Source organism: Dicentrarchus labrax, unplaced genomic scaffold, assembly GCF_905237075.1.
Source record: "Dicentrarchus labrax unplaced genomic scaffold, dlabrax2021, whole genome shotgun sequence".
Classification (NCBI taxonomy): Eukaryota; Metazoa; Chordata; class Actinopteri; family Moronidae; genus Dicentrarchus; species Dicentrarchus labrax.
Window position 1 is genome coordinate 266,391 of NW_026136742.1, and position 26,194 is coordinate 292,584.

Consider the following 26,194-nt stretch of genomic DNA (forward strand, 5'->3'; position numbering starts at 1 on the left):
TTTTTTTCTTTTTTTGTAAAATAATTTAAATAATTTAAACTTCTTGTAAACAGCACTAATGATATATTTTGTGTTGTTTTGTCCACAGAAACGCTTCAGTTTAACGCCGTATTGAATATTTAAGATTATAGATACTTTTATTGTCCTAATAAAAAGAAGTTCGTTCGGTGCATTTATTTTGAAGGGAAACGACTGCACTCGTAGTTTTCGCGCTCCTCCAGTCTAACTTCACGCGCACTGAAACGTTCTCGTGTCGCGTGAAAGCGAAAAGTGGGTTAAAACGGTTTGTTGCGTTTAAATGCCCTAAAATACACATCGGGATTTCGAACTTCACAACGTACATCGACAACCCGATAAAAACTAAATGGATTAATGAGACGTTATTTAGTTATCATAAACTAAAGCTGGGCTCTTTAATTATCATATTTGTTCACTGGGGATGTTGATTGATGAGTTTTGTACTTGAAGTAAATATATATGTGTATTAAGAGAGAAGGCTGATGTGTGCACAATAAATCTAGGTAAATAATTTTATGGTATTTAACATATAAACAACAAAAGACAGCGAGGTCAAATAAATAATTAAAGTGCGGTTCATTTTGTTTTTTGGGCAAAAACAAGACTTGATTTCGCGCGAAAAGGAGAGGGGAGCTATAAAGTACGAGCTTTTGAGGAGTACTTGAAGGCGTCAGAGTTGGTTGGTAAAAGGAGGGAAACAGCAGCAGGGAGGGAAACATGTCTCCACAGCGACACCGGCGGCCATTTTGACTCATTGTTCAATAACTGTCACATCCCTTTAACAGCAACGTCCGAACAGTTTGCTTGTTTTAAACATAAATATATATATATGTAACAATAAATCATCATATTTTATAAATGGATCATGTTTTTTAATGTAAGATCTCAATTTAAAAAGCAACTACAGCTGTTAAATGTGCCAGTAGACAGTAGAATAACATTAAATTCATAATAAAATACTCTTTGTTGTACTTTAAATGCTCTTAGGGTAACCCCTATCTGAAAAAAGTTTCTTGATTAAGCAGCTTTTATTATATATAATTTTAAGTGACACTAACTTAATTTGTATGTTACAGAAATATTCCTGATTAAGTACTTTTTACTATGTATTGTTTCTCCAAAAGTCAGTGCTACTTGAAATAACTAAAGCTACTCGATCAATGTTTATTAACTCATTTAACTTTTAACAAAATTGAGTTTGTTTTACTTAAAATTTTTTCAATGTAAATCAACAGTTTTTTGAGTTAAACATATCTTTTAGCGTATTACGGTGAATCTATGTATAAAGAAGAGTGGAGTCCTGTTTGCAGTGTCATCATAGTGTTAATTCTTTATTGTCATTACATTGTAGTTCATCTTCACGACAAGCAGTTATACATACAGTGGTCTTAGAATATATCGTCATCCAATACGAGGAGAGCAACAGTTAGAGTTAGTATCACAGCTAGGGTTTTCCACTGACCGCCCGCCCCCATGCCCCAAAAAAAACCCTAACCCTTCATCCCCTAACCCCCCTCCCCCTCCTCCACATCATACACCAATGTATTGACGACCGCCAAATACGCGCGCCACAGGTGCCGAAACAATAAATAGAGGACGCAGGAATAAATAAATAAATAAATAATTTAAATGAATACATACAATAAATAAATAGCAACAAGGTGTGTGTATATACTCAGGTACACACCTTCACCAGAAGACACCAGGTTCCATAAGCATAGGGGCTATTTTATACAGCCACAAAGCATACAGTACAATGTAACACCGCCTCAGGTCGGACCAAGACCACGTTATTACAACCGTAACGCAGACTGTACGCTTTGTTTCTTTTCAGCTATAGCGACCCCAAGAAGCAGAAGTAATCTCATTGGTTCGCTTAGAAATCAGTGGGCGGGGCCTAAACGTTGGCTAAACTGGCAAATTCTAAAGACCAAAGAGGAACTTTTGGTACAAATATAAACAAAACGTAAAACAATGATTGGTTTTTAAAATGTATTTGTGATCCCGGACCGTCAGTGGTTCACTACACATGAACTCAGTGATTTTATCTCTTAAGTGTTTAATTGTTTTTAGCCCAGATTAAAGATTTATTTACTAATTAGACACAGCCAGGCTAGCTGTTTACCCGTTAGCTTAAACTTCATTATTTACGGAAACAGACATAAGAATGGTATAACTCTCAGCAAATTAGCATATTTCCCAACATGGTAAAATAATCCTTCAACCAGTTAATTAATTATTTTTAGCCATTGGACGGGGACGGGCCATCCAGCCTTTAAACTAGGCTACTAGTGCTAGCTTCATATTCAATGCACAGATATGAGAGTGGTATCAATTTTCTCATCTAATTCTTAGCAAGAAAGTGAAATAAAGTATTTTCCAAAATGTTTAAAGGATTTTGTCATTTGTGTGATTTACTTGTTTATTAATGGCTGATTTATGTAAAACCATCATTTAATTTAGCCAAACTCCTTGGGTGATTATTTTCAGTTAAGTTTGACAACCAATGCATGTAACAGTAGTCTCTTAATATGTCCTTTAAATGAGAAATATTGAGTTCTGATTTGTCATTACATTAGAAACAGTCAACATGTATTCAGTGGCACCTGAACATCAACAAGTTTATCCAAACTATGAGAATATTTCTGCTTTCAGAGGCGCCATGTCTCTCCGAGAGCGATGTGGACGCTAACTTCAGGCAGGTAACGTGGCCGAGGTCTGACTCTCATTTAGGTCAAAAGGGAAAATGGAGCGTAAACACTGTACAAGTCCCTCATTGAGGTTAGAATACATGTCGCCATAGAGGGCAAATCAGCACAAAAGAAAACAAAAAAAAAGACAAAAAGCAAAAGGTTTAAAAGAAACGAAAACATTCAATACTCAAAGTCTTCAAGCACTTTGTAATATGAAGAGGAGTGCTACACAAATATAGCTCAACCAAGTCAAAAGATAAAAAATAAATACATTAAAAGAACAATAGAGGGGTGTCAGTTAACATAGGCTCACTGCAGCGTGACAAAAAAGCCAGCAGGACGAACTCCCCCCCCCTCCTTTTTATTTAAATCTCTTTTGGAAACCATCTCAAAACAGCAGACGTAAAGCGGTTCAGTTGCATGCAGCTCACAGACTTTCCACAGGCGGACTCAGAAAACCGTGTTTTAGACTCAGAATACAAAGACAACACAAAGGAAATCAAAGAAAAAACACTGAACACTCCAAAATCCCGTCTTTTACAACAACCGGTTCAACAGTTACAGAAAAGCAGGTTATGTGGCGGAAAGAGAACGAGAGAGAGAGAGAGACTATTAGCTTGTTTTACTCGGTTTGTGATTGTATTGTTGCTGTAGCATATGTGCTTTGGCAATGGAAGAGATGTCTAAGTTCTAAAGCTCTTTAGATAGATAGATAGATAGATAGATAGATAGATAGATAGATTTTCCTTCAGAGCCATCTCTTCCTCTTATTGAAACATGTTATTGTTAGATCATTTATTGCCTATTCAATGTTTATTGACTGTTGATAGATTATATTGGTCTGTTTTTTTTTTTCGTTATTACTATTTGTGTCCAAAACACCATTATTAGCTTTTCGAGAGGAGCTCTTAAACTCTTTCCCAACCTCCTACCAAATATTTAATAAAATATTTCTTCTGTTAAATTATTACTATTGTCAACTAACTTGTCAAGAACCGGACCGATGTGACCCATCATATGGCTCTGACCCGTAGCTTAAGAAACACAAACATTGCACCTTGGACAAAAGTCTCACTACTTTAAATTTTTTTTTGACAATGGACTGCCGCGTCTTAGCAAACAACAGCTACAGTAGCATCCTGACACTTTGTTGTGACGGAACACGACTATTCAGAATACAGCTTCAGAATACCAAAAATGAAGTATCTGTACATTTTTAAACTTTTAGTTTTTATGGATTCTGCTCAACACTGCATCACAAAAACGCAAGTACGGGAATGTGAAGCGAAAAGGCTAGCTGGTTAGCCACAGCTGGCACATTAGCATTAGCCATGCTAGCACAGATTCCTGCCGCTGTTTGACGACGTAGTAAATAATGCCTGGATAGAAAAACCCTAAGCTTTTTGATTTCATAACATCCATTAAATTTCTGTTTTAATTTGAAAAATGTTAGCATGGTAAATGATAGAATAATAATTCTATCAAGTTGACTGACTTCAGCCTCCTACGCCATAACTGGTCTTTGAAACTATTCAGTTTTGTTATGTACAATGGAGTCGATATAAACCCAGCACCATACTGAATTTGAACAGATCTGTTAACATTGCTAGAACTTTTCCATTGCTGTTGAACTCAAATGCAGTTGTCACTATTTGTTTAATCTAACATCAGTAATGAAGAGCGAATTATTAAAGAGCCTTTAACATTAAATAAAACTGACCTTTTCCATGAGGTCTTTGTCAGAGTAGACTCCTTAATACTGGCCTTCGAAAGAATACTGCTGGTACATATGCACACATAGTTAGGCAGCACTTTGGTGGCGTAACAGTCCCACTTTATACTGTATGTTATGCTAACAGTTACCACTAATATTGACTGTTTTTTTAACCTAATAGGAACTTGAGGGTTGAGGGTTCTAGAATGTTCTAATGAGAACACTGCAGGATGTTTATAAGGTTCCCAAAGGTTCTATGATGTTTAAAAGTTTCTTCAGCTCAGTTCAGATCAAAGATTCACGACGAGACTAAACCGATTGAGAACTTTGCAGTGGTGTGCACTGGCCCCTCTCAGCTCGACTGAGGTGGCTGATGGCCTTGCTCAGCTTGTCTCACCAGGGGCTGGTTTTAGAACTTAAGGCACATCACCTGTTTCAACAGCCAATCAGCTTGTAGCATAGTCAGCTGGTCAAGTTTTTGACAGAGGAAAGGGTGGATCATCTCATCAATTTGTTTGAGGAACTGCCATGTCTGTATGAAATGACCCCCCTGGGTATTTCACTGAAGCACCCATTGATGGTTCCAAATTCTCGACCCCCGCGATTTTTTATGTTTTCGCCATTTGATCAATACTAGAAATACAACTGTAGCAAGTAACTAACTATCCTCATTCATATTATAAGATGCTACAAATGATATCCAGCTACATAAAAGCCTGAAAAGCTGGCAGTTAGGACAGAGGTACAGAGAGTCGTTGCTATAAAGGCGATATACGTCTTGTCTAGTCATATTGGTTAAACTGGCAGGTTTCATAATGTTGCACTTTGCAAATGGTTGCAAGTTTCAACTTGTCTTGTTGCAAATCTTTTGTCTGAACTGAAGATTCTGTAACGATTCTAGATCATTCTGTGGGTGAGAATGCTGTCAAGGTTCTATAATGTTCATTATTCTAATACTTAGGTTGACAAACTTTCCAAAGACATTTTAGTTGACATAATGTTCTGAGAGGTACAGAATGTTGCCAAGCTTCTAGAATGTTTAAATGAGTCTAAGACATAGAGATATATCAAGAGTGTTCTGAAGGTTCCAGAATTCAGCACTCTAGAATTTCTGCGAGTTCTAGAATGTTTAGTAGATTTAAGGGCAGTGGGAAAATCACATGATGTCTTAATGTAGGATTTGTTGCGGACACACTGAGCATCATTCCTGTTAAAACAGGACTTTTAGAGAGGCTACCACTGTTCAGTCTTGCATGCAAGAGCCACAAATAAGACAAATCAACAAGCATCTACTCCACACGATACACACAAAACACTGTGAATGGGTAACTCAGTATAGTATACAGAGAAAAAACAAGCATCTTTTCCTCTATGCCTACGGTAATAACCCATGACTCATCTGTGCGCCAACCTGGTGAAAAGTTCTGTTCAATACAACTGGCCTGTGCTGGTTGTGTTAGCATATCGCTGCTGTCGGAGAAATCATGTAACCCAGAGTTTTCATTTTCATCGCTTGAGCTGACATGTTTAATGATGAGTTTAATGAGTTTCTTGACCCTCAAACCTGCTATAATTCCCATTATAAGATAAACAGGTATCAAAACAAGCGACCAAGTATTCTCTTCTTCATTCTGGAAAAATCTACTTGTTGCAGAAACTTTCTGACGACGTACTCCCGAAAAACCTTATTTCACTGGCGTCTTGTCACTCAAATCTTTGATTTGGCTGGTTCATGCTTACAGCCAGAGATTTGATGCAGACTCTGAGAAAAAGCAGAGTATGTAACAAGGGTACTCAAACAAAACCAGGAGGGTCTGATGACCTACTGTAGCTCTGGACCGTGGGTTAGAGGTCTGTTTACAGTATGGAGCCATGCTGAAAGGCAGTGCTAGCCAAGGAAAGAAGGTACAAAGAAAGACAGAAAGTTCAGAGAAATCTAGGGCTAAAGGAAAGCACAGGAAGGCAAGTCAAGGTAGAAAAGACAGAAGTACTTTGAGAGAAAGACAGCAAGAAACTTAAGAAAAAGGCAGTATCACAAAAAAGCTGTCAGGCAGTTTAACTGACTAGCAGGAATTTGTGCTGGCTTGATCATTATAGAGTAAGAACAGGTCGAAACGCACATACAGACACATACATGCACGTACATATACACCGTGCCTTATTCGCAAGTTTCCAAAGCCTCATTGGTATCCAGCGCTGCCCGGCTGAACGGAGCACTACTGAGTGAGCACTGTGCTGTAAAAGATCAGCATCTCCTCATCTTCTCATCTCTTTCAGTCCCTCTCTTCTCCCTCTCTTCTGCATCTCTCACGCTAAAATCCTCTTGTCCTCCGATCACTGTCCAACTGCGTCGCCTCGTCCACACCATCTCCGTCTCTGTTGCAGTCATTTGGGTCCGTTTTGTGAAAGCAGAATTGCACAGAAGCACAGAAGAAGAAGAAGAAGGAGGGCGTGGTTTGTTGTTTTACGCAAATACAGGCTGTTTTCGGGGTGTCTGGATTGGTCGGGGGAAGGGTCAGGTCATTGGCGGGACCTAATGAGGGAGCGGCACCAGGATATCCACATAGTTGATTGGGAAGAAACCCGACTGGCCGTTGATCATGCCCTCGTACCAGTTGTCGTCGATCTGGTTGGTCAGGGTGATGACGTCACCCTCTTTGAAGCCCAGCTCGCCCTCATTCTCGGGTTCGAAGTCGTAGAGTGCTCGGCAACAGGGCTGGTCCATGGGGGCTGCGAAGGGACAGAAACAAAAAGTATAAGGCAGGTTTAGTCAGGTTTTGTAAATGAAGTGCTACAACCTCTAGTGGCCATATTTGTAATAAACTTCTCACTGAGTGGACTCTTTTTGAGCCATTTGTGGGTCTAATTTTTGGGTTTATTGACGACATTCTAATATATTTATAAGAATACAACTTATCAAGCCAAGCATTGCTCAAATGAAGAGCAGTTCAGGGAAAGTAAATAAGTATGGAGGTCTTTATAAGAACTTAATCCTAATTTCAAAAATACTTACATGCAACTTGCAAAACTTCCAAAAGTCTCTCCTTCGTTTACTGCCGACTGTAACAAACATCTTTCAGTAATACTGCAAAAGTTTTAGTCAGCCAAAGGAGCTTTCAGTTTCTGAACTGTCTTTGTATCAAGTTCGACACGAGTTCCAATAGGACTACTGTAGTTGACAGAGGTGGAAGTTATGATGGCAATATTTTTGGTATTTTATGGTATTTTTTTTTGGTATATACGGTAGACGTGTTCTCTGAATTGCCTTAGTTAAGTACTTCTATTCTCCGGTTCTACCAAGGCTGGAATGAAAAATCAGAAGGACAAGGTACCAGGTTAGAAAATAAATACTATATAATGACTGTTTCCATTCTGTTGTGGCCTCTAGTTAGCTGATTTATAGCAGCCTAAAATCCAAATGATTGGATATTACATTTTTTAAGACCCAATGGTCAAAGGGTCTCCTCAAATTCATATGCAATTCAGATTATGCCTTGTGGCATTTATTTCCACAATAATGCACGTAATGCTGGGATCAGACTACAAGATATGTTTCAGATTAGAGTCCTAAATTCTTGCCGTGACTTGGCCAAGAAACATGGCAGTCACTGTTCCCCCTGATAGCACCAACAACAAGTTGCTGTTTGGCAGGAACCATTCAGACATACTGCTCTTTTTGTCGGGACCTCATGAGGCGTCCCAGATGCTGCTTTGTCTGACTTCCATTATGACACACTGCACTGAATAAATTGGGGAACTGCAATTGTTTCTATTGCTGGCGGCCCACGTCTGCTGGGTCGGGACACTCATTCAACAACCCAGAATGCACTTCTCTACCTGGTGATCTTCCGGGCGATTTGGCAGAGTGTATCCCTCCGTTGTGGCTCTCGCTGGGGGGCAGCAGCTCCAGGGTCATTCTGGGTTTAGGAGTGTACTCCTTCCTCGGTTTACTGGACACTTCTTTTATCCTGGACAAAGGCCAGACACAGTTATAAAAAAAAAGGGTTGTCTAACCACACCAATCTATTTCAGTTGGTTTATTTTTGGCAGACAGATAGATCAATACCTCTCCTCCATCTTGCTGGAGAGCTGTTGCAGGATTTCAGCAGAGCGGCTGTGGTATTCCAACTGAGCTTGAACCAGCGCTGCCAGCTGGCTAACCTGCTCTATCTACAACACACACACATATACACACACATGGTTTTTACACTGCATAAACCCTGTCCTGTACCCATGCTGGGCCTGAGTCTGGCTTGGCACAGCACGGCACAGGATTGCTGCCCTTTGTTTTTCCACTGCAGTTTTGAACACACTGGGATCCTGAGTGTCACTATAGCAACAGAAGAACCACATCAACATTAACAATAGACATGTTGAACATTTGATTATATTTGTGCCCTTTGAAGCTGTATTGTTATATTTCGTTCATTTTCAAAATACTAACTCATTGTGGTTTAAAAATTATGTTTCTGCAGTTTCGCTGAGGGCTTTATCTGATTAGTTTCCTGACCTGTTATTTCATGTTTTCAGTGTTTTTCAGATTATTTAACTCCGTTTTTCTGTAAATTTCCACTTTTGTTATTCCTGATGGTGGAGGGAGACATTTATTGTTCTTCCAACACAGACAAACTACTTGACTTACTTACTAAAATAATTGTATTTCTATTATTGCACACTTTAGTTGCAGTGACTACTCCATTAATGTATTACCCGATCAATCGCCAACTATTTTGATAATTGAGTAATTGTCATTGACACTTGATTGATGATTCCAGCTTCTCATTTGAAGAATTTGCTTCTTCATTTCATCTTATGATGTAGTAAATTTAATATCTTTGTTTTTGTCTTGTCAGACAAAACAATTAATATCTTTGTTTTTGTCTTGTCAGACAAAACAAGACTTTTGATGACTGAAATTGTGGTGTTTTTTGATGCTGTATAGACCAAACAAGTCATTGATCAGCAGGCAGATTAAGTCATGATAAAAATAAACAGAGAGACAGTGCTCACATCGCTCTCCAGCAGGTTAAACATGCTCTGCTCCGCGATCTCTTTGCTCTCGTCGAACTTCTCCAGCGCTTGTTTGATTTCGTCGTCCTGGACTTTCCCCTGACGCTTCTTCTTGTAGTCGAAGTCCAGACGCCGGCCCTCCATCTTCTTCAAATGGTGCTGCAGTGGAGGGACACAGCGGTGAGCAGCTGTTGCAACTGTTCGATAGCAATCTAACCATTAACAGGCATTTTACTCACCTGTATCTCTTTGAGGTCTTTATCGTGGAGGTTCTGCAGCGGGTCGATGAAGTTCTGTTTGACCTCCATGTCGAGAGCGTCCTTCACCTCCCCGAGCTCCTTCATCGCCTCGCTGGCGTCGATCAGCGCCAAACCTGGAAGGAAGGGATCAAGTATAGATAGAGAGAAAGAGGAGCAAGGGGTCAGAGCAAGAAAATATAGAAAGGACGAATAGATTAATTTTAAGAAAAAGCCAAGGAGATTGTATTGTTATAGATGTTTAATAAAGCCATTGATCAGCGTGTGTTAAGTGTGTGTTGGTGTACCTGTGCTGCAAACTGTAATTCATTTTGACATCCTCTGTCCTTTTCTAGAGGTTTTGTAGTTAATTGCTTTTTTTTCCGGTGACTCACGAGTCTCACAGAAAGCCTTGTATAAATGTCTGAAAACACGATTTGACCTTGTGCACTGAATCTCTATTCAAGTCTTATTTTTACTTAAGTTCAGTACTTCCGCTGCTTTCCGCCTTTTATCCTGTTTGCCATTACTGTGGTGAGTGGTAAGTAACATTTCTACAACTTATTCTTCTTCAAAAGATTTCATTCCCAATGGAATAATTGGCTTTGATTTTGAATGAATTATACAAAACAATTGCAAATACTTTTTTTGCAATTTTGTCTTTCTGCCTAAAATCATCATCAACATGCAATGCAATGTTTTAGAAAAGCTGTTGTGAAATCAGGCATTTTAGGCAGCAACGCAAGATCCTGGAGGGACAGGCTTTTGTTAAAATGAACTGGAATGAAATTGAATCGAGTGTGTTCTTCGCCTGTGTTCTTCGTGAAAATATCAAAGATGACACTGTGTTAGACGTAATTTGTTTTCACCAAAAAATAACTCAGCAATCATCTGTCGCTGTTGATATCAATTGTCCAAAGCAAATATTACAAGTTAGCTGAAAAATGCTTAAAATGTATCCCATATACATGTAGAAGCATTAATAATGTTGATATTTGGGTTTTTTTGGGGACTATGGAGGTGATGATGTTGCAGGTTAGCCGTTTCACCTGTTGGCTGTATGGTTAGCTTAAATTTTGAGGGTTAGCAAGCTAACAAGTAAACTGAGATTACCTTATCAAGTTTCTGCAGCTGTTAGCAGGACAGTTAAGAAGAAGACAAAAGAGCTACATTTTAAAACGAATAACATTCATTGATCTTACATAACATGACTCCGCCCACCGAGGTTTGACTCAATCCGTAGAGCTGTGACGTGGGAGGAGATTCAGAGTACTGCTAATGCTTGGCTTGGCTAGCTCACAGGTATTGTAGTAATCTAAGTTGTCCGAAAACGCCAGTGTTTCTATGTAACGTAACATTGAGAGTATGATTGAAATAAAAACGGGGAAAAACGCTTCAGAACTCCATCTGCCTCCACAGCAACTTTCATTTCTTTCTTACATTCTCAGCACCGTTAATAGCACAAAACCTAAATTAATACTATTGAATTGTTTATTTGAAGCAGTATGAACATTACTTGTATCCAATAACATATCAATTACAAATCATTGCTTTAATAATTTCATACTTTGGTGCTCATGGTTTCTGTAAAATGAGCTGAATGATTGAATTGTGGAGAATCGAACTGATCTAACGATGTATAGCATTGCCATATTGACAAGTTTAAACATTTATATTTAGGCGATTTAAGCAGAACCTCATATCAGGCCTTCATTTTTCAATACATGTAGCCACACCAGGCTAGTAAAGGAGACCAGCCTTTAATTGGGAACCTGCTTTTTTTCTTTTTTACGTTATGTGTACGTTCCCACTTACCGAAGGTGGACTCCTCCCCTAACTCCCGTCCAAACTTCAACATGGCGTCGCCCAGAACGGTCTCAGCCTGCGGGTATCCAGGTCCCTTTTCCTGCCCTCGGATCTTTGACATGGTGTTGATCATACTCAGCTTGGCTCTGGACGCTGTGGGACGGCAAGGGTCACATAATGAGTGACTGATGTTGTTTTAGGCTACATGTTGAGGGGGTTGGGTGCAGTTTAACTGTGTGTTTTATACCTGGATTGGGTTGTAGGTATTCTGTAGTTTTGGTCATGATGTCCAACACTGCTCTGCTGGTGACGTCCACCTTCTGCAGAGGGAAACGAATCAGAAAAGAATCGTGAGAGGAAAGCAACATAAACCTACTTCACGATGAATAAATCTCGATGTTAATGTGCATTCATAGATAGGAATGAAGCAGTTCTTACAGCTAATACACTCAACAAAGATTTATTCTTAAAGGAATTGTTTGACATTTTGGGAAATGCATTTATTTGCTTTCTTAGAGTTAGACGTTCAATTAGATACCACCCTCATCTGTATGTTAAATATGAAGCTACAGGCAGCAGCCGATTAGCTTAGCTGAACTAGCTTTTTATCTAAAAGGGTTGATGTAAAAATGGTCATGTCAGTTTAATATTAAGCCAAAGGCCAGATCGGAAATACTGGAACATAATGAAAGCGAGGGAGGAGTTCCAAATCAGTGTGTTTTTCGACAACATGTTCCTGCAAATCTTTCACAATAAAAGCCTGAATTAAGAAAGGGCCCACTGAAACACTAGAGGGCTTTTAATTTGAAATGGACACAGAGTTTTAAGTTTGCATTAACAGTGTTATGCAGCAACTTAAACAGGAGTAGATCGAAATGAGGCTTCATACATACCCTTCAATCTGCTAAGATACTGACTGTACTGACAATATAACATCAAATATGGGTTATTAAATAAGCTAGTAAAGAAAAATCTTATAAGACATATGTATTTATTACAATTTTAATGCTTCATCAGGACTGTGTCGGTTTAGCTTAATCAGATTTCCTTGACAGTGACCAAACAACCCTCCGAAAACCCTGATTGGTACACAATCTTTCATGTGAAATAACTAAAACTGTTAACTAACTTTGGCCAAAAATAGTGCGTTCGTGGAGGACTAAGAAACCGATGAATAACACACAAAACATTCACATTTTCTTACTTTTATGTTTCGGATGTCTTAATATGTGCTGCTGTGGTTTGATTTCTATTGGGTTTGTAGCATTAGTTTGTGTATTTTGCGTGAATGCATTACCTTTTCCATTTCTTTGAAGTCATCATCTAGTTTGGTTCCTTCTGCCCCGCCAACCTTCTCACTGACTTTCTGTAACAGGAAACACAAAGAAAGAGAGAAAAGAGAGGGTTAGAATATTCTGTCCTAAAAAGACGTCAAGGTCTTAAACCAATGCTGGAAGAAGAAAGACTCCTTTCAAAGTCGTAATGGAGAGAAAACTAAGAGTCTTGCGGCGAGATGAAAGCGAGTGTGGAGAAAAGAAAATGTAGGAAAGAGACAGACATAAAAGAGAGAGGTAGACAGAGATAGCGTTATGACATTAACCTCGTTAGACGACAAAATGAATAATCCAACATTAAATGAAAACAAGGAGTGTTTGAGTTCTAACCTCTGTGTTATTGTTCAAACCATTATAATGTAATAAAGTGTTGATGGCACTTCATTCAACGAGCAGATTTAATCCCCCGACAGCCTCTTCATCCTTCTACAATTACAACATGATCCTTCACATTTCACACACAAAGCTGCTGTTGCTTAGAGAAGTATGAAAACCAGTAAATTACATAATGGAAAGGTGGTTGTGTAACAATTAGACACAGATCTGGCAAACTCAGCCATTTAAAGTCCACATGAAAGAGCTGTTTGTGTCCGCATATTTACGTATTTCCTGTTAAACAGTTAGGGAGCCGGTGGTAACCATTAGCACTGAATGTGTGTTTATGAGTTCCCCGTGAACAGCAGCTAACGAATGAATCTTCAGTCTGTGTCGCTAAAAATCGAAGATTGATTGACGGGTGAATGTCACGATATTATTGGTTGAAATCAGTTAGTTCATGCTGATGTAAGCAAGCATCACATTTAGTTTTACAGGAAGACAAAATTATTGGATTTTGATATAAAAATACAAAGAAATTTAGTTTTTATAAATGTTTTATTGCATAAATTGTTAAATATTGGGGACTATATAACTGAAGATATGATACTAAAGGGTGAAAATGACAAAAGAGTTATCCAAAGATCTTCTCTAGACCTACGCGAGCTAACAAGCTTTTGAGTATGCAAACAGGTTTGTCTCTACAAACGAGACACAGCGGAGCAAATAAAGTCGTCCCAGCTGAGCAGACTCATCAATATCGTAGCCTTTGATTGATTGATCGCATTCAGACTTCCCAACCTCGGGTACGTGTCTGTGTCATCGTGATCGCAGAAAGTGCTGCAGAGTGACACCTCTCGCTTTCTAATCGCCTCAGGTTGCAGCGAGGGAGGGAGGGAGGGAGGGAGGGAGGGAGGAGAGTGGGATTTTCCACAATCGTGACTCATATCAGACACCCACGCATTAGTGGGCCACACACACACACACACACACACACACACACACACACACACACACACTTACTCATGCAGCAAATACAGATATATATAAATGTATTCAGCTTGGACATACAGCGCCGACAAGAGACGACTGCAGAGGGAGAAAATAGGAAAAGTAGCTGGATCAAGAACATAAACGCTGATAATAAAAAATTAAGCCATAATATCCCGAATCCTATCTTCCACATTCGGAGTCTGCACAGTAGTGATCGCGTATCAAAGTCCCGCCCTTACACCCCGGCTAATTAAAACCAAACTGATCAGAAAAATTAGCACTCAAACAAACAATCAGCATTATAAGAACGACCTAAAGTGACAGAAAACCTCCTTTATTTGACTTAAGTTTGTCCCATCTGCTAACCTGTACTGCAGTCCGCCACCAGGGGGCGATAGAGAGGGTTTGGAGAGCTGACATGTCGTCCATCTTTCGATGGCCCCGACCCTCGGGTTTAAACAAGCTAACCAGATAAAACAACTCCACCTGCAGTACTTCTGATACTTTATGTACATTTAATAATAATATTAATAATAATAATAATAATAATAATAGTATTTAGGGACTTTTACTGACTGTAAAGGATTATTTTTACATTAATGTGTTGGTACATTTACTAAAGGAGCTGAATGCTTCTTACTTGCACACGAGCTCATTACGCAAACGCTCGAATCAAAATAACACACAGCCTGTTGACTGATGCTGTGTGTGTGTGTGTGTGTGTGTGTGTGTGTGTGTGTGTGTGTGTGAAGCAGATGTCACACATCTTCTTCATCAAACTGACAAACCATGCAAACATAAAGGTAAATCCTGTGTGTGTGTGTTTATGTAACGGCTTACACACCTGAGCACCTGTGTGTCTCTGTGTGTGTGTGTGTGTGTGTGTGTGTGTGTGTGTGTGTGTGTGTGTGTGTGAGAGAGAGAGAGAGAGAGAGAGAAGGGTGAGGACAAAATAAAAGTACATTATAAAATGTAGAAACAATACAAAAAAAGACAGCAGGAAGAACGTGAGAAGGACAGACAGATGAGGAGGAAGATGCAGTTGCTATGGAGACAGTGATCTGACTGGGTCCTCTCATGTTTCCAAGAACCAAACACACACACACACACACACACACACACACACACACACACACACACACACACACACACACACACAGTAACTAGTCTGTCTGTAAGGAACACTGAGTCTGGTTGCAGAGAGGTGTACTGACACACTGTTACATAACTCTGTCTCTCTCAGCAGAATTAGTTTCTTCTGCTGTTCTTCTGCATTTATCTGACGTCAGTTTAATTCTGTCGGACCAGATTTTAACCTTCAGGAGCGGCGCCGGCGTTTATTTCACCTCACAGCAGGTCGGGGCCACAGAGGGACTACAGAAATAAACTTCACAGATGAAAAAGAAAACACTTTAAACTGTGATATTTTGTTCTTTGTGACCATATAAATATATATTATATGTATTTGCTCATAAAACTGGTATTAAAACGTTATTAAATCAAAATGTTGACCTTTGGTTGACGTAAACAGGAAGTCTCATGTTGCCATGGAGCCAAATTATTATATTAATTATAGCTATTAGCTGTTCCTATTTTCAGTTTATGTACAGACAACTATCACTGGATTTCTTTAAAACTTAGAAATGGACCCCTGGGTGCTGGCAGTGTAAAGCCTTTCACAGCCACCAACCCGCAGACACACACAGAAAGTAGAGCTAACCACCTTTCGGACCACTGAGGCATCAACAGACCCCATCTGCTCGACATCTCTCTCCTCCTCCACACTTCATCACTTTCTCTCTTTTTGTTTTTACGACTCCCACTTCGTCGGCTATATTCTCTCCGACCTCCTCCGTCTCTTCATCTCACGCTCGCTCGTCCTCAATCCTTCACACGTCTTCATATTCAGGCCACATGTTTTATTTATTTATTTGATCTTTGCTGAGTCATTCTCAGGCTCTTTCCACAGAAAAATAAGCTTAATTAAAAATTACAAGTGTTTGACAGCGAGGAGATCAAAAGGTCAGAGGTCAGAGAGCCCTGTCAGCAGATGGAGGAGATATCCCTCCTCTGCAGCTGACACTAATCTTGTGCGGAGGAGAATCAGGAGGAGAAATAGGAACCGGGGAGGAGAGCTTGGCAGCCGGAGTCGGTTCATCTATCAGTCTGAACGGCTGCCACAACACTCGGACGCCATCTTGGACCGGAGAGGGATAAAAGGCTGGAGTGATGGCCAGCTCGGGCTATTTATCCAAAAACTGTTATACGTCTGTTTTAGGAGGAACATTTTAATTATTCCATTTATTATTTAAGAACCTCTGATGATTTTGGCTTTTGAAAAATGTTTTAGTGGCATAAAAAAAAAGCAGAAAGGAAACAAGTTTTAAAAGTTTCTTAAAGTTGGAGTTCAAGTCGCCTGTCGATGGCGTCATATCCCCTTTGTGCCTGCGTCAGCGTTGTGGTTGTCTGCCAGAAGCTGTCATACATTGACTGTTGATCCAGTCTGAAGCCACATTGTTACCATCCACTGTTTAGATCTTGGTGCTTTTTAACTCTAGATTTGAACCGGATGAAGGATTTTAGTCATCGGGCGTCTGGATCTTAAGTTATCAGAGAAACAAGCTGAACTAACGTTAGCAGCAGCTCCTATGATCCCACGCTGCATTAAAGCATAAATATATAATAGAACTACACACAGCAGCGGCGCTCGACCCTGATTCCAACATTTTCCTAGTGGCCAGTTGCGGTGTTGCAGCAGAAAATCTAATTATAGCCTAAAAAGCCCCATAGACCCCGATTATAAAAGATGTTATCCCAGAAGTCAAAAGTCTAAGCGGGAAATTAAGTCAGAAAATTTGAGCTTGGGGTTAATAATTTCTAATGTGGTGCATTCAAGTGCCCACAGAAACAGGAGGAAACAGAAACGCTGCAGCATCAGCAGCCACAAGTCCAATATTAGCCACTTAAAAGTGTTTCAGACTATTTAAATGAATGTTAACAGTAATAGGAAGTGTAGAGTACACAATATGGCCAAAAGTTTTATATGTGGACAGTTGGTACGATTGCTCAGGGGTTGTTCTTCCTGGTTTAAGTTTCATTAAAGAGAATCTTTAATGCTGCAGTATACTGTCAGTGTGTTTCCATCCACCTGTTGTGGAAGTTGGAGTTTAGTTTTCTGACTTCAAAAGGGTCGTTCACTTCCATTTTCCTCCTCTTAACTTTTTATTTTCTGTGTCTGAAAGCAGCATTATCACATTGTGGGAAGGAGGTGGAGCGGTTCAGCTGTCAGCGTTGCCACCGTTGCTTTCAGTTTCATCACCTTCTGTGTGGAGCTGAATTTCATTAGGACGAACAGGGAGGATCTACAGCGCTGCAGATGATCATGTGACACTCAAAGATGATGTCCAGTGCAGCTTTAACATGAATCAGGATCTCTGATAACCACCTCAACTGGGCATTGTGGTGTTTTTATACCAGAAAGTGTCAAACATTTGTCTTTGAGCCAGGTTGTATCACCAGATGCAGAGGATTTGCCGAATGTTCAGGGAAAATTATGCAATCTTTCGCCGACCAGAGAGGCACGACTACGGACCCGAATATCTATTTTCACTTCCAGCTTTGTACCTCTGAGGAATTACAATTCGACTCCTCACAAGTCGTTGGAGAGAAAATACGAGACGCAGAAGCAATTTAATTACCAGAGAGAGAGAGAGAGAGAGAGAGAGCTTTAGTCCTGCAGTAAATCAGAGTGAAAGACTGGGAGCCAAAACTGAGAAGACAGTGATAGTTTCCTGATATTTTATGACGTGTGGAGCTACAAATCATCAGCTTGAAGAGATAAAAGTACATTTACAGAGACAGAGAGAGACAAAATGAAATAAAAAGTCAGAGGAGAAATAAAAACACAGATAAAAAGGTTATTTTTCCGGAAGATGAGGTCGGATATGAAGAATAAAACTCAATATGCAAATTGGTCAATAAACCTGTTCGGGCTCAAGAGAAGCAACAACACATTTATCACTCTGCAAACCCCAAAAACCTTAAAGACTCTCAATGTACATTTTGTTTTTACCCCATAACCCTTATATTGGTATATTATTGTCTGTTATTGCAGAGTTTTGCCTTATGTCCTCCACTTTTGCCCTAAAGGCAGCTGAGAAGGCAGAAAGGGACAGAGTTTGGCGTTCCCTCCAGGATTTCACAGGCTTTTTGTGGATAGTTTTGACCTAAAATGTTTGATTTCACGGCAGCTTTTCTACAAACTTTCGATGCATATCCCAATGTAAGTGAAAAGTAAGTGAAAATACCACAAATGGTTGCTTTTTCTTGCATAATTAATAGAAAATCGTTGGCCTGTTAGATAAAATCTCACTGTTTGTAGTGGAAAACATTGCACACGTCTCCATCTTCACAACTAGAAACAGGGAAGTGAGCTCTGTGACGTTTGGCTCACTAGGAAACTACAATGATCGGTCAAATTTGTGAAAAAGTTGCGGCCAGCTCGTCTCTAACTGTGTCTGCCGGTCGTTTTGTGAGATGTTGAGACTAAACTAAAACATTAAATGTTTCAGAAAACCTAAACAATGACGTGGAAGACGCGCACTGAGTTGGGGGATGATAAATCTCTGTTGGTTTAACTACACAGGAAGCAGAATAAAAAGAATAAGCGAGTGAGACGGAGAGAAAAATAACAGACATTAATGAAACGGATGCGAGATAAACACCATCAGAGTCAGCTGCTTTTTGAAACAACAAAGCTTTGAGAGAGACAGAGTGTGTTTTGGATCGGAGGCCCGAATCGATTCCAATCAGATGATCTGTTTAACACCGAAGGGCAACGCGGGTGCTCGGGGAGGCGGAGATCACAACCTCGAGGGGTTCTGAGGACATCAACTGTTTGTTTCTGCCGTCTAAACTAATCAGACAAGTTCCCTAAATCAGATTGTGAAACCTCTCCGAGCTGCGATCAGTATCTGCGCCGCCACTGAGTGGATCAAACAGACAGACGTGATTGATCTGAAAGTGACTCTGAGCCAGACGGGACAGCACAGATCAGACCGGGAGATTGATGGAGGGGAGGACGAGGAGGAGGCAGGACACGGTTGGAACCGAGGGAGAGAGGAAGAGTTGAGGGTAGGACGAATGGAGACGAGAAGAGAAGAACAACAGGAGTGGAGGATGAGTGTGAAGATCTCTGGGTTTAAACAGCTTCATGAGTTGCATTATAATTCCTGCAGGTTTCCGCGCTCTGCAGACGCATCTTAATTCTCAGTAAGCCGCAGTTGGACTCCAGCGGGAAGCCTCGGACCAGCTGCAGTGCAGCAGCCCAGAGACAACACAAACACCTCAGCGGCACTCATGCATTATTAACTACAACAACAGAAGGAAGGAGGAAAAAGAGCAGTTAGGTTGGCTGTAAAAAACATAAAAAATCTGTTAGATTTACGAGATTTTTCCTGTTTATTTTACAGAATTATAAAAACATAACACATGTAAAATTACTGTAAATAATCAAAAATTACTGTTTGTTTAAAGAAAATGTCCTTCAAGTAAAAATTACAGTTAAAATACATTTCTATAGTTTTTTCACAGATTAAACTGTTAAATTCAAGTTTAATATGTAAAATTAGTGACAATTCACAAATTGTTTTGTAATTTTTTTACATGGATTTGTTTGTTAATTGGCAGATATCTTGTATAATTATGGACGTTTTCACAACAAAAACATTGAATAAATGTTTCCTTATCAGTGTATAAGCATTGAAATACTGTCACAATACAGTTTTTATCTACTGTATTTCCACAGAAATAATAACAGCACTTTACTGTAAATTCAACCCTGATTATTTGTATTAATTTAATTGTTTTTACATGTAAAATATATTTGATCAAACTCTAAAAAGCCCCCAAAATTTAGATTTAGAAGATTTAATGTCAAGTTAAAGCTAAATAATGTATTTTAATTATAGTAAATTACAGTATTTTTTTACAAGTCAGTCATTTTCTGTTATATTATATTATTATTATTTCTGAAAAGCATTTTTTTCACAGTATTTAAAGACACAGCTCACATTTTAATCTTAATAGAGTATAATTCCTGATTTATAAGAACACAAGCTGATGTTTTTAGTGATTAATATATTCAGTAAAGGAATCACGCTGTTGTAGGAACTGACTGTAATCGGACTTGAAGCTGCTCAGAAAAAGGAGATACTAATGTTTGCAAAACAAATTCAGAAGATTAATCTGTAACCAAAAGCCAGCGAGCCGGACACTGAGCCATCTTTTAATTTCTTCTCAGTCCTTCAGATCCTCCTCTGGGATTCATGTTAATGCACAAATCAATTCCTGATCGATGGCTGGTCTATACGCAACGAGCAACGAGCGCCACAGATCCATAACTGCTCGTGTTTATGAGTACAAACGGATCGATACGCAGCAGAGAGTGGAAACAGAGAGAAACTTTTAGTTTTTCAGTCATTCATACAGCTTCGTGACACCTTCGTCTAACCACTGTAAACAAATGAGACATTATCGACGACTGTTCTACTTTAGAAAAACAAACCAAACAAAAAGATGTTTTTTTCTAAATTTCAATACCTGAAAAGCCAAGAAAACATCAGTAGCATAAAATTACCAAAACAATGTTTCAGCAGCTAACACGCAAAACGAAGATGGTGAAAGTGGTAAATTATAGCTGCTACACACCCGCAATGTTAGCACTGTCATTAAACTGAGCAGGACCAGAAGGAGAGAAAAACATTACGCGTATTTTAAAGTCAGTTTTCGTGTTGTATTTAAACAATTTTTTACTTGTTTTTAAAGCTCAGAACAGTTTTTGTGTTCGACACACTTAGAATATATAAACCAGGAGTCTTTTCACCGTTCCAAAGAGGAGGACAAACTGCAAACAGCATTATAATGAAGTGTTGCAGAGATTGCCATGTCCACAATGTTTGTTTAGTAGAGACCCCAAAAAACTCCCAACAAACAGACTTTTAATTTGAAACATTTGCAGGTGTTGAGCTTTACAGCAATCAATTAGTCAACTAGTCGACACCAGGAATGATAGCGGGTTAAACTAATGATCATATTTTATGAATGTACAACGCTGGTTAACTTTGTCTTTATGCAGCCAACCTCCACTAGTCGGGGATACAGGACCAGCAGACAGCAGCTTCCAGTCTCTGCTGTAACATTATCCTCTGTAACTTCACATCAACGCTGACGGCTACGTTTCGTCGTTAAACTTAATCCAGCAAACTGAAAAAAGGCATTGTGTATCAGCTTATCTCACAACAACAACAACAACAACAACAACAAAGGTATCGTCCATATGTTGCCCAGTAGCATCCCAACGTGTTTGCTGACATTTAAATGCTCATAATGCAGCAAACAGGATATCTAACCGGATGTATTAAAGTAAATAACAGTAACTTGTGTTTACAGTCTTTCTCTGAGCGTTTAATCACTTTAAAAACATTTAGTAGCTATTATAAAGCCTTTAATCGTATTAGTTGATCCTCTTTCCGAGCTCTTACAAGCAAATTCACAGGTGATTAAAAACGTCTTTGTTAAAGTCAATAAGGGTTTTAATGATACAGCCTTTGTTTGTTTAGCAAACGTTAGTAACCTTTAGATAGCACTAACTGACATTACTGAGTCAGTCACTCAGCGCCGATCATCGACCTCGACCACGTTAGAAAGCCGAGGTTCACCATCATAAGTGCAGCATCTCGTGAGTGGAGCGTACAGCCCGACGCCGCTGTCGTAATGATGAGATTATTGGCGTAGAAGCATTATACTTAAACGATCACACCAGCTATTAACAGGGCAGATAATTTCAACCCCTGCTCGACATTTTTTGAGGCTTTTATTTGAGATTAAAGAGACAAAAGAGAAGCAGAAGCAGGGAGATAAAAAGGGTGAGAGGGACGTTAACGGGAAGTTAAAGCTGATAAATTCAACTCGTGTCTCAAATTAAAATCAATTTACTCATCAATGACGGGAAAAAACTACTGAATATAATTTATTTTCTTTAATAAATCGGATCAAAAACACAACATTAGTTCAGTTTGGATGAATAAAGACGAAAGGATCTGAATCGTGGTCTTCTCTTCCTCCAACACACACACACACACACACACACACACACACACACACACACACACACACCCCATCTCCAGTTCGGGAGACGGTGTTGTCGTGGCAACCACACACACGTGAAGAGAAAGCAGGCGTGATGCGCGCGCACACACACACACACACACAGTGCTCTGGTTGACTCACTCAATAATTGATCGACCTTGAGGGCATTGCACGACGGAGAGATGGATGAAGGGACAACCCGTGTGTTCCTTCCTGTGTCGTCTACCTGCGGTCTCAGGTGAATCTATCTGATTTATCTATTGACCTTTGACCTCTGACCTCCTCTCTACCTTTGGTGACGGTGGCGGTGACGTAGCCGTGGGGGGGGGGGGATTCGCATCCTCCTTTTAAAACAATCAATGACAATCAAGATTGTTGATGTCCAGTGAGGCAGAAACACTCTCATTGGTTGGTTTAAACGTCGAGGGGGCGGAGCCACTCGTGTTGGATGTCAGCGATATTTTGATATTGATATATTGGAAAAATTGGAAAACTTTGATTGATTGTTAAACACCAGACGGACGTTACACAGGCTGCCAAACTTAACAGCATATCGTAATAAAATAAGTATGTTAGCATCATGTTTTTAAGGTGGAACTGCTTCATTCAGTGTTTGTTCTGAAGAGAAAAGAAACCTCTGTGGACAATCTGACATCTGCATGCTAATGATTTTCCTCCCCGTGCTCTGACCCTACGCTCCCCTTTCAAAATAAAAGACTGTCTGGCAGCTGAAATGACACATTGACACGTCGGTGCTGACGGGCGACGGTCTGGTTTGTCTCTAAAGATACCAGAGAGGTCGAAGTGTGTGTGTGTGTGTGTGTGTGTGTGACCACCATTCATCTTCTGCAACAAGAAAATCGATCCACAGCAGAAGAGATAAAAACATTCCTCTTCATTTATACGAGTTTGTGTTATGATGAAGATAGAGTGAAGACGTTGCTCAGCTATACTAATGTATCTCCGTCCCTCTGCTCCCCAAAAACAAACCTCCTCTTCAGAGTAATCGTCTGCATTACAGCTGCCGTCTCTAACAGTATGTGTGTCTTTGCCGGGCGGTTTTATGGCCTCATCAATCCTGAGTGGCTCTCTAAAAGAGCCCCGACAGGGCGAACACATTATGGATGAAGTCGTCTTATAATGCGGTTGAGTCGTGAGGTCTCTAATAACAGTTTTATTTCAGACGGTGAAACATTGTGAATACTTTTTGAGGTTTTAAATGTGGTGACGTTCGTTACTAGAGCAGTGGTTCCCAACCTGAGGGTCGGGGCCTCCACTAGGGGTCGACAAAAGCTTCATAAAGGGGGTCGCAAGGCCTTTTTGATTTTAAGGGGTGTAAGAAAGTTTTAGAATTATACATTTTAGTCCTTAAACTCACCATTTTGTTCACTAACGGTAACAGTTTGAAGAAGAGTGTCTTATTGTAAGATTTTATTGCTAATTATTAACCTCGATTGGTTGGTTGGTTGGTTGGTTGGTTGGTTGGAGGTACAAATTCTTAAATTCAGCTCAAAAAAGTGACAAAAATTAAATAACCAAGTCTTTCAGTGGCTGATTTTAATGCTAGATTTAAGAATTCAGCTTAATACCAAAACATTTGATTATATTTGAGAGTATTTGTTTGGTTTATGTGAAGTAAATGTAAATGTGAAAGTCTAAGAGAACAATGGAAAGGCGTCAGAAAGAGGAGAACTGAAAGGAAGCTGATTAAGTCTGTATGATCGTTAAAAACTATAAAATATATATAATACAGACGGAAAATTATATCAAAAGTTCCCTAAAACAGGAAATAATCTGCTCAAAATTCATCCAAATCACTCGTTTTACACAAACTTCCTGCGGTTACTGAGTTCACTGTTTGAGTTCATTGTACAGTTTATAAATATGATATTAAATATCCATAAAATAATTCACTGAGTCAGTTTATTAAATGATAGAAAAGGTCTCCTTTAACTGCATTAGTGATATGTGATACGATTAATGGGAATTACCATTTTTAGCATCACATTCATTTCCACTGAATTAACTATTAAATATGATCATGTGACATTTGTTGAAGGTTCGTAATAAACAAACAGCTGTAAATCAGAGAGATTATAATCAAACAAATCTAATCCATCAGTTTGTGTTACAGACAAATAAGCAGCAGATTATTGATTTAAAAAGGTGGATTTGTGGTTATTATCGGCTCCCCGGAGGAAGTTTCCCCCAGAAGGCTGCGGTTTATAAAAACCACAGGATTGTGTTGCTTATTACAAAAAGCAGCTGATCAGTTATCTTCATCAGGCTTTGACAGGAATATTCCCTGAACCCTCCTCATCGTCCTACTCAGTCATCAAACACTCAGCCGGTGGATCGTGACTCCGGCGGCTGATGAATGGAGCTGGTTGTAAAAGGAGAAACAGTGCGAGCGTCTTTCACTCTGTCTCTTTCATATTAGAGATTTTATTCAATCTTCTTTCATCTCGTCTCACTGGATCTTATTTTCCTTCCTCTCTACCCTCCAATAATCTTCTGTCTCGCCTTTGTTTCACACTTTCTCTATATATATGTGTGTGTGTGTTACAGTAGTAGCAACTGACCTCTGTTATATAAAGCTCATCGTCACGCCATCACACGAGTTAAAGCTACTGACGCCTGTTAACAGGATCATTTAGTTTAAAGAAAGGTTTTCACAGGGTTTGTTTTGGGATTGTTGCAGCCTAAAACGTTCACAGCAGCTTTTCTATAGAACTGCGATGAAAGTTGCGATATTTTTAGGTATTTTCTTGCAATGAAATCCCAAGAAAATAGTAGACCAATTTCTTTGTATATGAAATCCCAAGAAAATAGTAGACCAATTTCTTTGTATAATTTATTTAAAATCGAAGAATAAAACTGCTCGTAATTTGGTGACATTTGTGCATCGGGTTGCTATAATCGGTGAAAACCTCGGGAAACTCACAGCCATCGGTCAAATTAGCAGAATCAGATCGCAACATTGCGACTTTTCGGAGAGACTGATTAAGTCCCAAAAGGGCAAAACCACGAGCAGATGATGATGATGATTATTAAGTAATCAAGTATTCAATCAATCAGCAGCAGGGGGAAGGTTAGAATCGGATAATAACACAGACAAAGGAAACAGAGACATTTTACATGAGTAAAACATGATTTTATATAAATAAATAAAGGAAATACGGACGAACTGAAAAAGCCACAACTTGCAGGTCATTCAATGAGAGATTTAATAAAATATTAGTGACCATAAAACATTCATCAGACTCATTAAGTACAAAATTTAATACGTCGGATTTAAAGAGTTTTTAAATAAACTTTACGAACTTTAATTGTCACTAAATTGATTTATTGACTTTTAATACTTTATAACTCCTCGTAAAATATGACGAGGAGGAAGTTGAGGTCACTAAAGCCACATTTTAAAATGTTTGATGATATTTCTCTTCACTTTCTCACTTCTTCTTTCATTTCCCTAATCTTACTTCGTCTTTTCTTTCATCCTCTTTCTCTCCTCTTCCTGTCTCTCTTCCTGTCTCTCTCTCTCTCTCTCTCTGTCTCTCTCTCTCTCTTCCTCTCTCTCTCTCTCTCTCTCTTCTCTCTCTCTGTCTGTCTCTCTCTCTTCCTGTCTCTCTCTCTCTCTCTCTCTCTTCCTGTCTCTCTCTCTCTCTCTCTCTTCTCTGTCTCTCTTCCTGTCTCTCTCTCTGTCTCTCTCTCTCTCTCTCTCTCTTCTTGTCTCTCTTCCTGTTCTCTTCCTCTCTCTCTGTCTCTCTTGTCTCTCCCCCTCTCTCTCTCTCTCTCTCTCTCTCTGTCCTCTCTCTCTCTCTCTCTCTGTCTCTCTTCCTGTCTCTCTCTCTCTCTCTCTCTTCCTGTCTCTCTCTCTCTCTCTCTCTCTCTCTCTCTCTTGTCTCTCTTCCTGTCTCTCTCTCT

At 39.4% G+C, this 26,194-nt stretch overlaps 1 protein-coding gene across 1 annotated transcript in view; it reads right to left on the bottom strand.

The window, feature by feature from the left end:
* Window positions 1–2,405: 2,405 nt before the first annotated feature.
* Window positions 2,406–26,194, bottom strand: part of LOC127359615 (endophilin-A1-like) — a 30,249-nt gene continuing 6,460 nt past the window's right edge. Inside the window, exons 2-9 of the mRNA XM_051393579.1 lie at window positions 12,775–12,843; window positions 11,725–11,797; window positions 11,487–11,630; window positions 9,675–9,808; window positions 9,436–9,594; window positions 8,492–8,595; window positions 8,263–8,393; window positions 2,406–7,155 (exon numbers count right to left, since the gene is read on the bottom strand). Of these exons, the coding sequence (XP_051249539.1) occupies window positions 6,959–7,155; window positions 8,263–8,393; window positions 8,492–8,595; window positions 9,436–9,594; window positions 9,675–9,808; window positions 11,487–11,630; window positions 11,725–11,797; window positions 12,775–12,843 (1,011 nt within the window). The 3' untranslated portion in view covers window positions 2,406–6,958. The remainder of the gene's footprint in view (window positions 7,156–8,262; window positions 8,394–8,491; window positions 8,596–9,435; window positions 9,595–9,674; window positions 9,809–11,486; window positions 11,631–11,724; window positions 11,798–12,774; window positions 12,844–26,194) is intronic.